This window comes from Pagrus pagrus, assembly GCF_965226575.1.
Source record: "Pagrus pagrus genome assembly, chromosome: 15".
Taxonomy (NCBI): Eukaryota; Metazoa; Chordata; class Actinopteri; order Spariformes; family Sparidae; genus Pagrus; species Pagrus pagrus.
The window spans coordinates 768,469-781,831 of NC_140199.1; the positions used below are offsets into that span (position 1 = coordinate 768,469).

Here is a 13,363-nt window from a genome sequence, read left to right on the forward strand (position 1 = left end):
AATCCTGTGTTGACTCAGCAAAGACTGACCAGACAGATTGTGGGTTCATTACTGATGTAAGTCAGACGAGAACCCATTTATTCATTTATATTATGTTTGTTTGATACAATTTAGATTTGTAATATTTTCTTTTAATCTTTTTCCAGATGTTCACGACAAAAAATAGTTCTTCTTTTATTGAACAGAACTTAAAAGCATTTAGTAGGAAGCTAAGTTAGTTAGCTCTCCTCCTCTGGGCCTGTCAATACTCGATCAACAAGTCCTTTCTGATCAGAACTTTCTCCTCCTCACAGGGTGAGTTATTCTCAGATCCTGAGAATTAAAGGATAAGTACCGTTTTTTACAACCTGGACCTTATTTCTGGCAAAAGATATGGTCATTTACTCACCCAGATAACTTTGGTGTCATTCGGCGTCGTTCGGACGAAATTAGATCCAGTGTAGCGGCGATATATCCATATAATGGGAGAGACGGGGCAGCGACACACAGCCTCTATATAACACATTATCTGCCACGAAACTAGTTAATTTCATCAATATTTTGTTATGATATGCTAGCGCTATTAGCCTCTGAGTCCGGGCTCGTCCGTTATCAACATCCGGGGTCAAACTAGCAGCAGCAGCTACAGGTAAACAAGGCGCGCTGTCGCGGGTGCGCGCGCAGCTCAGAGACGACATCTTCCAGGTCAGAGGTAGTAGATCAGCCTACAGACCCCGGATGTTGACAATAGACGAGCCCGGACTCAGAGGCTAATAGCGCTAGCATTTCATAACAAAATATTGATGAAATGAACTAGTTTCGTGGCAGATAATGCGTTATATAGAGGCTGTGTGTCGATGCCCCGTTACTCCCATTATATGGATATATCGCCGCTACACTGGATCTAATTTCGTCCGAACGACGCCGAATGACACCAAAGTTATCTGGGTGAGTAAATGATCATATCTTTTGCCAGAAATAAGGTCCAGGTTGTAAAAAACGGTACTTATCCTTTAAGTACTTGGGCTCCAACATCAATTTTTAAAACTGTTGCCTTGCCGGGACAGAAAGGCTCTACAGCAGGTGATTAAAACTGCCCAGAACATCACTAGTACCCATCGGTATATCAGCAAGCGAGGTGTCTGCACAGAGGATACTAAAAGACAACAGCCACCCCAGCCACAGTCTATTCACCCTGCTGCCAACTGACAAAAGATACAGAAGTATCCACTCCCCTACCACCAGACTACCGAAACCCCTTTTTGACCAAGGTGGTCCAGGTGCTGGTTCAGAGCCAGTGCCTACTCTGGAACCAGTTGTTGGCATTTCAACAGCTTACCCAGCTAGGACAATGAAACACTTTTAATAAGGGTTGGGGGCTTGATTATCGTGGTAAAGGACCAACTAAACCTACTTATACCTACCTATATTTTTACGATGGACGCCAAGCTGTCCTAGGGTCAGTCATGTTTGGATGTTGGCATGCAAAGCCAGGAGCACCACTTGTAAAGAGTCGATGTAGAGTGCCATAGTTGTTCCTGGCAATGCTGGGAAACTGGAGATATATACAGTCACTGAAGGATGTGACTCTACCGTGGCTCTCAAAGCAAACCAGTTCTTAAAAGGAAGCAATTCTGACCCAGCAGTAGTGCCAGCCCAGAACTAGCACTTGGTTCTCTTTGGTCGAAATGGGGTATGTGAGTCCTGGACAGATCCTGAAGACTCTGACATAAATTCAACCCTGTGTTGTAGATTGATAAATAAATGAAGTCTTTAGTGATCATGGTATCATCAACACACATTTAAACCAGTGGCTTCTGTGTAAAAGAACCACAACACAGATCTGTTGTTTCCTCATTGACTTTTATTAAAACTCTACTTTAAGCAACAAACTTTACAAGACGAGCCGTTTGTTTTATCACATACAGTGACACTGGCCACAGATCAGTGGTCACAACACGAGGCAGGGAGGAAACCTGATGCATTTTATCATCATATCACCAGCTGAACTGTGATAAAGCATCTTATCAACGTTCAAAGAGGAAAAATAATCAGAGGTGTGACTCTGTGTAGAAAACAAGGAAAACAACAACAGGTGTAGAGGACTTTATCTCCTGGAATGAAAGAACGAGGGGATTTAATCTGTGAACATGTAACAGACAGAAATGAAATTTAAAGGAACAGTTTGACATTTAATGACCTCTTCTTCTGTCTTCCAGAGAGTCAGATTACAGGATTAACATTAAAACCCAATGAATCTAGCGTTTTATGTTATGAATTTGAAAGTATTCAAGTATCGTCTAATATACATGACACGGTAATCAACATCCAAATCAGTAATAAAATTAGTTTTTCGGTTTGTTTTGAAGCAGACGTTGCATCTGCTGCACCTAAAAGACTGATTCAGAGTAAGTAAGGGAGGTCCTCTGCCGTGTTTAGTCTCAAAACCCATCTCTGTACTGGATGCACGGGAATGAAACCGACATCCATCTGAAACATCAGACTCTGGAGAAGACAGAGACCAAGATGGTTTCACTAAACCTCAACCTGGTCAGAGTTTTAGAAAGTCTCAAGTCTGTCAGTGCGAGTGTCTCTCTCGCCACTTCCAGCTGCCTTCAAGTCCAGTAAATTATTGATGAAAAACTGTTTTTTGAGAAACCCGCTCCCCAGATTCCCATCGCACAGTTCCTCAGCTCCTATTCGAAGTTAAAATCAGTTTCAAAGTCCAAAGAGGTCATGTCTGTGGGGAGGCCCAGGTTTTCAGGGGTGATCTCCATCATCTGAGGATCATCCTCACAGGTTGCACCCTCCTCCAGGTGTGACCCAGAGCCAGGATCTGATGTGTCCAGGCCCTTTAATTCTAAAGCTGCCGAGTCAGAATCTCCTGAAGCCGATTCTAGCTCAGAGTGGCTCTGCTGCTGCCGGGTCTGGTATCTGGTTTGGGATCTGGTTTGTCGGACAGGGCGGGGGGCAGGAGGGGTTCTCTTGCCTCTAGTTTTGGGGCCTGGTTTGCGATCAGGTACTGGAGCTACGTCAGGATGGGTCTCTGGATGGGACAGAGACGGAGTGTCCTGGTCTAATTGGGGTTCAGCTTGTGGCTCTGTTTGGATCTGAGGATTCTGTTTGGGTGGGGACTGAGTTTGACGTACTGGTTCCAGCTCGGCAGGCTTGGTTTGTAGGGCAATTTGTGAATTAGATTTAGGCGTTGAGGAGTGTTTCTCGGGTACACTCTCAACCTCTGACTGGGCTGGTGGTTGGGACAGAGACTGAGTTTCCTGTTCTAATTGGGGTTTAGATTGTGGCTCTGTTTGGATCTGAGGACTCAGTTGGAGCTGGAACTGAGTTTGAGTTGGGGGTTTGGGCTCAGCAGGCTTAGTTTGTGGGGCAATCTGGGAATCAGACTGGGGAGTTGAGGACTGCTTTTGGGGTACACTCTGAACCTTTGACTGGGCTGGTGGATTTAGTTTTGGTCGTGCTGGTTGTGAAGTTGTTTCAGGTGGAACCACCTCAGATGCTGCAGCAGGTGTAGACTGCAAAGACCAAACAGAAGCAATCTGAATGTCTAACTCTGGCTGGGTTTGGTGACTCGGGGAATTGTTTGAATTTGGTTGTGGAGATGTACAGACCACAACTGGAGGTTGGGATTGGGTTAGAGACGGACTCTGAGGTTGTGGTTTTTGTGCTTGTGCAGTAGGAAGCTGACTTTTATTTGTGCCATTGCCATCAGCTTTGTTGTCTGTTGCTGGTTTGGTGATGGAGGAGGCACTCGATTGGCCAAGGCTGCTGTAGAAGATGCCAAATAATTCCTGCCGTTTGGCTGCAGCCAGGTTACTCTTGAGCTTTTCAGACTTTTGAGCTCCATCGCCCTTAGTCATTAAAGGTGGAGGCTTGACGAACACTGTACGAGTTTGCTCACTTTCTGGGACACCGGGAGCTGCCACATCAGACACTATCTTCATCATTGTTGGTTGTGTAGGTTTAGTTGAGGATGGAAGGGAAGTTTGAGCCTCAGACAGCACAGGCTTTGCCTCTATTGGTGAAGGTTTAGAAACCAGCGGGGCAGGATTAACCTCAAATAGTGCCGGTTTTGAAACTGGTGGCGCAAGATTAACCTCAAACTGTGCAAGTTTAGCTATGGGTGGAGCAGGGGTGGTTTCACGTGGGGCAGTGGTAGCCACAGATGATGCAGGTTTAGATTTACATGATGAAGGTTCAGCCCGAGATGGCACAGGCTTTGCCTCTATTGGTGCAGGTTTAACGTTAAGTGCTGCAGGTCTTGACTCTGGCAGCAGAGGTTTAGTCTCAGATGGCTTTGTACGCGCAGTCGGTGGCTGAGGTTTAGCCTCCAGCATTGCATTTACAGCTTTTGTGTGAGGACCAGGGAATTTTGGTCCATCTTTTGGAGGAGACCCGGGTATACTGGTGTTTTGGGGACTGATGGAGTGGAGAGTATTCAGAGGTGCAGGTTCAGGGAATATGGGTACATCTTTTGAAGTAGGCCCTGGTACACCTGTGTTTTGGGGTCTGATGGAGAGGAAGGTGTTCAGGGGTGCAGGTTTACCCAACATGGCTGTTTTCCTCATGAATGCAGCGGGTCCAGGGAGGTTAGGCCGGATCCTTCCCGGGTTGGCCTGGTTGGATGCCCAGGGAGGAGTCGTGTTCTGCTGGCCCCCTAGCTTCTGGGCGATTTCCTTAGCAACGGCCATAGATTTCGCAAAAGAGTCCTCTGATGAGACTGGATTCTGTTTCACTGCTGCTTCGTCTTCCTTGATGAACTCTGCCGCCACTTTCTGTGCCTCCGTTGCCAGAATGTTCTCCCTCTTTTTCCAAGTGAACTTCCCAAATGAAGGTGCTGGTTTGCCGGCTTCCTGGCTCTGCTTGCGGAGCTTTGCCCTCATTGCTGGACTGGGACCACAGAAGACTTTGGGTGGGTCATAGGGCTTTGGTGGAGGTTCAGGTTTGGTGACCTCTGGTTTCCCTACTGGTTTAGCCAGCTCTAGCTTTTTAGTGGCTTCCTTCTCAGCCTTCAGTTTCCCTTCATCTCGCTCTCTGTCATATTTCGATCTGAAATCTGAATATTTACCATGTTTATACTTGTCCTCATCTTCTCTTGGCCCATATCTGGGATGGTCATCATATCTGTCACCTTCATCCCTGCGACACCGGTACCGATACTCTTCTTCTCGACTATATTTGTATCTATCGTCTTCGTCTCTTCTGCTGAATTTCCCCCTCTCCTCTTCCTCTCTGCTGTACCGGTATTTATCATCTCTCTTGCTGTATTTATACTTTTCATCTTCATCTTTCTTGCTGTAAAAAGGCTTCTCCTCTTCCAGGCTTTTGGCATCTTTGAAATCCTCCTCTCTCTTGCTCGGCTTCAGCCTCTCCTCCTCCTCTTTTTTAACTTTAGATATCTCTTCATTCTGAACAGTGTCATCCTCTTCCTTCTTTTTCTCCTTGTCTTTTTTCTCCTTTTTGTGTTTGGACTTTTCCTCCTTGTCTTTGTTTCCTTTCAAATCATCTTCATGTTTGCGTTTCTTTGCACTTGTCTCTAAGGCCAGTCCTGCCTGGCGGTCCAGGTTCCTCCTCTGTTCATACAAGGGATTCTCGTACATTTGTTTCTGGTGAAGGAGGCATTAAAACAGAAAGACAAGAGCGTGAGAAAAATACATCAAGAACTACTGCCTGACATACAAACACTTTACAAACCTTAAAAGCAGAGCATCAAATGAAGAAGAACAACAGCTTATGAACCACCTCAGATCCAATGGGAACATTTACATGTACATCATACTCATGATGTTTACTTGAACGTGGCAATACCGAAAGGATTTGACACCTACTTTGGATAATGCTGCTTTCATCTCATGTAGGGGTACAAAATGTATACCTCTATGTGATCTCACTCTAACAGGTCAACTATTCTGCCACATTTGTTTTGGCTAGCGAGAGCAATTTCTTCCTAAAATTCAACACAGAAAATAGCACATAACAGGTACACTGACTCTTTAAGATGAGGTTGAAGATGAAGATGAGATGAGGAACAATTAAACAAAAACCATCTGACAGATATCACAAACAAGCCTCTTCCACTGCAGGAACTTACCACCAATAAAATGGAGCTTCCCAAACTCGGATATGTTAAGAACCTGTAAGGCTTCAGTTCTCAGTTCTGCCTTGTGCTTTACAAACAAGGACATTTTAGATACCTGTTTTGTGAATGACGAGGGAAGAAGTGGCAGCAAAACAGGTGTGCAGATATTCTGAATATCACCTGTTCACTCAAACATATCGTCCAGAGTTATTGTTAGTCGGGTTTGTTGCATTTCATCCACCTCAGAGAACCTGGACTTGGATTTAATTTCACCTCCTGGGCTGAGCCCAAATTTAGCTCCAGGAACTCGTCCCCAAAACAGAGGGACATCAGTGGAAACCAGAGCAGAACCAGAGACAATGGGTTCATGATGCATTACACTTCAGTATGTTCCTGCAGTGGAAAAGGCCTGTAAAGCTTTGTCAAAAAAGCATCCTGAAGTGATCTGGCAGCTTCTTTACGATCTTCTTTTGACCTTATGTGGCGATTCATCCCTCCCACATTTAATACCTTGTATTTCTCATTGTGAGCATGTGTGGTGACGTGCTCTTCTGCACAAATGGCGTCTCCATAAAACTCTTTACACAGCAGGCAGAAGAATCCTCTGACGGGCAGCAAGAACTCCGAACCTGCAGCAAAACACACGCAGCACGTTTTAAACCCACAGGTGGATATTAAATAACCTGTCAATCATGTTTACCTGATGGATGTCTCCATTTCCAGTACCTGTCAGGACAGCAGAGGGTTAAAGTGGGAACACTTATATAAAGTATTGAAGAAATAGATGATGCTTAGTTCAGTGGTCTTAACTCAGCAGTAACCGATGGAAAAGTGCTAACTGCTCAGTGATACCTGGGTTACTACGTCGTGAAATCAGGACAAACTCTGAGCGACGAACACCTGTAATGAGAAGTTGAAGCACTTCTCCAAAGAATACTGCAGGACGTTACATTTACAGCATTCATTGGAGGATGAGGTGTAAAACTAATGAATTGACATCAGAGGGGTGGACAGGAGTCTCCTGTGGTTCGACGAGTCTTTGTCACGTCGTGAGCACTGTTTTCATTACGAGACACAGAAACTGCAGCAGAGATCCACACTGACCTCCACCTGGAAGAGGAAGACGGCTAACAACATTCAGGGACTCTCACACCAGGATCATCAGGAAAAAAGCTGCGTCATGACAACTTTTCAGACAAATGGTGAATGTGTAGAACGAGTACCTTTGGCGGGTTTTGTCAGCTTCTCTTCTGACGATGTGTTCTTGACAGTTTTGTTGGGAGTGGAGGCCCAGGGCCGGTCGTACGGGTCCAGAGTCTGTGAAGAGAAAAAGAAAATTACACATAAAGGACTGCACAGGTGTGAATATCAAACCTCCTCCAAAGTGAAAAGTAGACATTGTCTTGTACAGCTGACATTTATGTCAAAGATATTTATAAAAATTGTGTCAAATATAAAAACTGTCACGAACCTTTCGATGTGTTTTGTGATGCAAGTGCGTGAAAAAATCAAACATTGAACCAGAGGTGACGTTACAGTTTTTGCACCAGTGGTTTCCAGCGTCATAGTATTCAAATGGGTCCGGGGGCGGGGTCGGAGGCGGAGCCGGTGTGCTGATGGGCGGGTTGTCTGCGGACACTCTCGACGGAGGCGGCACCGCTGAGTCCTGCTAGGAAACAAAGATGGAGGAGCGTCAACATGGCGGGTGGAGGACAAAAGGATTCACTCAGACAAAAACAGCCAAGTTCCTTCTTTAAAACTCGACTCCACAAAATGTGAAAATGAAAAAGTTTCTTACCTTCATCGACTTCCAGCCTCGAGGACGTTAATCAACACGTATTTTGTGAAAATCCATCAGCTGCTTTTATACCGACAGTAACTTCTTATTCGCTCTAAAGTTTTAGCTCGACTCCAGTCTGACGTGCCTTTCGAGACTTTTAACAAACATTTGACGACACTGTTCATATGTAGAAAAATCTAAATTCATCAGTTTGGGAACAAAGTTCCAGTAAACTTTCTGAATCTGTAAAGAAAAAGTGACGACTTTGAACATCTGAGAACTGAGCTATCTATGTTCAAGCTAACAACACAAGACGAGACGATCTTGTCAAGAAACATTTCTTATGACGTCCGATTTCTGTGCGAGTCTTTATGTCCACAAAATCTTTTACAAATCAAAATCAAATCACTTGTTGCACAAAGGTCAGGAAACAGAACATGTTGAAACTCGTCCTGTCAGAGAGGAGCAGCTGAACATACACTCATGAAGTCAGGACTTTGTTCAGGTGACAACGTTGATATTTAGCTTTTAATCTGAAATCTGATTTGATAACTGACCTTCAACTTTACGATAAATAAACAAGTTATCGATGTTTACGATATTCCACACACATTTTCCTGATCAATATATTAAAGTCCAATAAAAAGTCAAAGTAATGAGCCCTAGCTATGCTGTACAGCTGTCAGTAGTACCTGTTTTACCTGCTCTGCAGGTGTTTGTACCTTTGTCATGGAGCTGCTGGCCGCCTGTCGTCCCTCAGGACTCCTCTCCGCCTCCCGTTTTTCCTTCTGTGGCGGCGGCGGCTCGACCTCCTGGTCCTCGACCGGCTTACTGGTCTTGCGGGGCCGGTCGGACGGGCTCAGGCCGAGGATGAGCGCCACCTTGTCGATCTCGTTGCGTTTCTTCTCGGCGGCCTCGTGCTCTTTGCGCAGGTTGGAGATCTGAGTCATGACGTCCTCCTGCAGGTGGCTGATCTCCTGCAGCAGAGGGTCTTTGTGGCCGCCCTTCTCCCGCCGCTTCTTCCTCAGGAGCTCGCCTGAAAACACCACAAACATTGAGGAAAAACTGATCACAGAACAACACGTTCCCATCTCGTTTCTAGTTTCATTCATATTCTCTAATATTCGCTGGCATAACGTCTGATGATGTCTGACACTCAGCTGTGCGTCAGCCACAGACAGGAAGTGGTCCCGTCTGTAAAGGAGCAGGTGAAGGCAGGTGAGCAACATGGCGTCTGTGTGTGAACTCACCTTGTTGCTTCCTGAGTCTCTCCAGCTCCTTCATCAGATATTCTTTCTTCTTCATCCTGACCTCTCTCTCCTGCTTCAGCTTCTCTCTCTCCTCCAGAACCTGAACACACACAAACAAACAGCAGCTTCAGCTCACCTGATCACACCTGTCACACCTGCACTCATCATCAGGTATCACGTGTTCCTCAGATGTTTGATCGATGTGCGAAGGAGATAAATGAAGGTCAAACCTTTTGTTTCTGGCTCTCGTTGTTCTGCTCCTCAGAATCTCGACTGTCACGGCTGCTCACTTTTCCCTTCTCACCGTCCTGAACACAACTCTTCACCTCTTTGTAGGGCAGAGTGCGGGGGAAGTCGTCTGGGCCGGTCTGGGGGGGCAGGCTCATGTTGGGGGGCGGGTACATGGGCGGCCACTGCTGGTGCATGTAGGGAAGGTAGTTTCCGTACTGGCCGTAACCCGGCGGGGGGAAGTTAGGGGGCATCATGGCGTGGACCGGTGGGGGGGGGTAGGCAGGGATGGGCACCCCAGGATGAGGGGGAAGGGTGTTGGGGTCGGGGGTGTTTTGTGGTGGCAGCGCCGCGTCGCTCCGCACCGCCTTCGTCTCGTTCACCTCTCTGTCATTGTGAGATTTGGGCGGAGCCGATCTCTTCCTGCGGCCATCGTCACTGCTCCAGCTGCCCCCCCGCCCGCGGCTGCGACTCCTGCTGCTGCTGCTGCTGGAGCTGCCGCTGCGGCTCCGCCCCCTGCGGCCCCGGCTGCGGCGGCTGCCGTCCGAGCTGTCGGAGGAGTAACGCTGGCGGCGTGTGGGCGTCTTTGGTGGCGGCTTGTTCCCATGGAGCCGCTCTTTGGTCCTGGCGGCCATCTTGCTGATCTCGGCCACGCCCATGTCCAAGCCAATGGTCTTCAGCAGGTCCTGGATCTTCTCGTACTCCTCCAGCGCCTGACGCTCCCCCTCCTCCAGCGGCTCCGTCCCCGGCGGGCAGGCAGGGTTCAACACCTGCACCGTGATGTTCTGCTCGGGGCTGATGGTGGGACGGCTTGGGTACCTCCCACCCGTCTCCCCCATGGTGGGAGGGGCCTGAAGGTGAGGAGAGGCCACTGGCGGGAGGCCGTACGTCTGAGCGACGGCGGCCTTCTGCGGGGGATAGTCTCCGTACAGAGCCTCCTCCGTCACGTCTCCGTACAGATCCAGCCCGTGATGTTGGAGCGGTTCGGACACCGGTGGAGGTTTGGGCTCCTCCGAGTCTCCGTACAGGAATTTCTCTTCGTCGTCGATGTCGTCCTCCGTCTTCTCCTGAGCCCTGGCCCCCGCCGCCGCCCCCCCAAGCAGGTGGAGGATCTCTTTGATCTCGGCGTCGAGGCCGGCGCGTTGAGCCGTGTGTGGGTGGGACTGCAGCTCCGACAGCATGGCGGCCACCCTGCGGGGCTCCATGCCTTTGACGGCCAGCAGCAGCTGGTCGGCCACCCGAGAAATGTTGGATCCTTCCAGAGCTCTGGGAGAGTCTGAGCTCTGAAACGCAGAGAAACAGAGCAGAGTGACTCCTCTGTACAAGGATCCTGTCCTCGCGCTTTAATGACATCACATCACAAACTTTATTTAAACCAACAACTGTCGTCATGACAACACGCTCAATGTATTATTGATCCATTTAATTATTGATCTGATGATCAGCTCTGATAACGTCAAGTCTGCAAACAGACAAAAACGTGAACTCATGTTATTCATTATTATTGATCGATTGTGATACTGATCAGGACGATTGATGAAGTGCGTGTGTGTCAGAATTCTGTCGTGTTGCATCACTGACTGGATTTTTATCGACCCGCTGATGAAAGCGGTCGGTCGCGGCGTCCTACCCTGAGCGACGGCGAGTCCTCGGAGTCGTTGCGTTTCTTCAGAATGGATTTGGTCGGCTGACTCAGCATCTCCTCCAGCTCCTTCCTGCGTCGAGCCGTCTCCAGCTCTTTGAACTCTTTCTTTTTGGATTTCTCGTCGCTGTCGTCTCCGCTGCGGCTGCTGGAGCTCGAGCTGCTGCTCGCACCGCGACTGCGGCTTCGATTCCTCTGCCGGCTCTTACTGCGGCCGTAGCTCCCCGCTTTGCTGTAGCTCCGCCCTCTGCTCCGTCCTCTCGACCTGGACCTGGACCTGGACCTGCTGCGGGGGCGACTCTTGCTCCTGCCACGGCTCTTTGCCCGGCTCCGGTCCGGACTGCGGCTCTTGCTCCTCGGCCGACTCTTGCTCCGTCCCCGACTCTTGGCCCGACTCCGGTCCGGACTGCGGCTGCGAGGTCGGCTCCGGCCTCGGCTCCGGCTCCGCTCGTACTCTGGTCGAGGAGGGTAGTCTCTGTAGGAAACACAGACTTTAACTGGACTGGATTTATAACCACAGTTTGTTCCTCTCATGAACGTCTTCAATTTAATCTCTCTGAACGATCTTGTTCAGATGATTGAAGAGACGAGCTGATCGACATATTGATCATCCGAGTCACTTTTCAATCATGACCTCGAACTCAGATCAATAAGCTCAAAACTTCCTGTGGAGTTTTCTTGTCAACTAAAATTCAGTTTGCATTCAGTGTTTCTCACTCAACTACAGAACACGATCAATACATTTGATCAGAAAGAGGACTTTCTCTGCCCTGGGTTTGGCCTCTCAGGCTGTGATACAAGCTGCTGTCGGACCCTGCGCTCAGGCTGACAGGCGGAGTGCCGCCTGAGAGAAACACTGCAGACACTAAAAACCACTAAAAGCTCTGAAACCTAGAGACGGACAATAAGACAATAATATTGATCCGTCTCATAAGTACCTGTCATGATGGCGTGAGGGGGCCGACCCAGACGGTCCAGTCAGCTCGTTGCCCACGGTGATGAGCAGTTTGTGGTCCAGGGGAGCCGGCCCGCGAGGAGACGGAGACCTCTGCAACAAAAATCACAAAAAGTCAACAGAAGTCTGGCACACACAGATCAATGAGACACATTGATGAAAGGCTTCCTGAGACAGGAGCCTTCTACTCAGCACACACCTGATCACCTGCCGGCTGAACACACCTGTTCCTACAACACTGACCTCAGCAGATGGACGCTTCATGTCCACGTTGAGACAGAAACTTTTATCATCCTCCATTTTAGTAACAAGACAGGAAGAGGTGAAGCAGGTAGAAAAGTCTCTCAGCTTCACATAGCTATTATTATTATTATGATTAAAATCTAATCGATCTTATCAATCAGGTCACCATCAGCTCCATCAACAGGAAGTGAAAAACCAAAGTGGACACAGATGAAGTTGATAACTGCTCAGTGTGATGGATCATCTCTCATCAGGAAGTTCAGAGCTGATCTTCAGTCGAATAAAGTGAAATTAATGTAACAACAACACTTTGAATCAACTCCGTCAACAGGAAGTGAAACCCCAAAGTAAACAACTCGTATACTGAAGTTACTGGTAGTTTACCTGATGTGTTGTTCAGAAATACAACACGAAGTTTCGGGTCAACAAGTGCTGCACACAGCGGGCAGCTAACGCTGTGCTAAATTGACAGGTTTTTGAATGGAGTCTGGTGTACAGGTGCTAATAAACAAACTACCTGGGTTAATGGGACAGCTGACTTTACCCAGAATGCATTGTGAAGAGACAGGGACAGGGACTTTGTTTGTAAAAATAGACATTTTCATATCAATTCAACCGTATTTTGAGCCCGGCTGACCGACCTCTCTCGGCGGACCTCCGGCCCAGTACTCTCCGCCTCGGTGACTTCCTGACCCGGGGGAAGGGTACCTCCTGCGCGGCGGGGAGCGGCGGTACGGTTCCGGGTGAGCGCGGTCGTGGTAGTCCGGGTGGTACGGATGTCTGGGTCGGTTCCTGTCGTCTCTGTAGTCCGGTCCCGGGTAATGCCTCGGAGGCGGCGGACCTCGGCCCTCGAAAGGAGCCGGGTAGCCTCCTCTCGGCGGAGGCCGACCGCGGTACATCTCCTCCCGCAGAGCTGCTCTGGCTTCCCGCGGTCAACCAGCTCCGCTCTCCAGCGTGTCTTTAATGCAGAACAGAGACTTGCAGCTAATTTGCTTTGTGTTTGGATCAGTTATTATTGAGGACCGTTATAAAAACATGATCCTCTGCACCTCGCTCACTCTCTGCATGTACACAGACCTCCCGTCTTCTTCTCGCAGCTCAGACGGCAGCTCACATCCTCGGTGTCACATTAGCGCCATCTTGTGGACTCACTGAGCTCCTGCAGGTCAATACAAACAGACAAACAGAGCCT

At 48.5% G+C, this 13,363-nt stretch overlaps 1 protein-coding gene across 2 annotated transcripts; it reads right to left on the reverse strand.

The window, feature by feature from the left end:
* Positions 1–1,823: 1,823 nt before the first annotated feature.
* LOC311270776 (uncharacterized protein) lies at positions 1,824–13,335 on the reverse strand. 2 transcript variants are annotated; one of them, XM_084375911.1, is made up of 11 exons: positions 13,221–13,335; positions 12,813–13,129; positions 11,912–12,021; positions 10,962–11,448; positions 9,334–10,614; positions 9,104–9,203; positions 8,576–8,889; positions 7,545–7,742; positions 7,297–7,390; positions 6,584–6,702; positions 1,824–5,600 (listed from the first exon to the last, which is right to left on the reverse strand). In XM_084375911.1, exons 2-11 carry the CDS (start codon positions 13,068–13,070, stop codon positions 2,676–2,678), a joined length of 5,886 nt encoding a protein of 1,961 aa, XP_084232037.1. In that variant the 5' UTR covers positions 13,071–13,129; positions 13,221–13,335; the 3' UTR covers positions 1,824–2,675. The 2 variants fall into 2 exon arrangements, with proteins under 2 accessions (XP_084232037.1, XP_084232038.1); XM_084375912.1 differs by having other exon boundaries at positions 7,545–7,739; positions 12,813–13,276.
* Between the last annotated feature and the right edge of the window lie 28 nt (positions 13,336–13,363).

Coding starts and splice junctions, on each gene's coding strand:
- LOC311270776 (XM_084375911.1), bottom strand. CDS start 13,070: ATGTACCGCGGTCGGCCTCCGCCGAGAGGAGGCTACCCGGCTCCTTTC. Junction 7,391..7,544: donor ATCACAAAACACATCGAAAG/GTTCGTGACAGT, acceptor TTCTCTTCACAG/ACTCTGGACCCGTACGACCG. Junction 5,601..6,583: donor CTCACAATGAGAAATACAAG/GTATTAAATGTG, acceptor CTCCTTCACCAG/AAACAAATGTACGAGAATCC.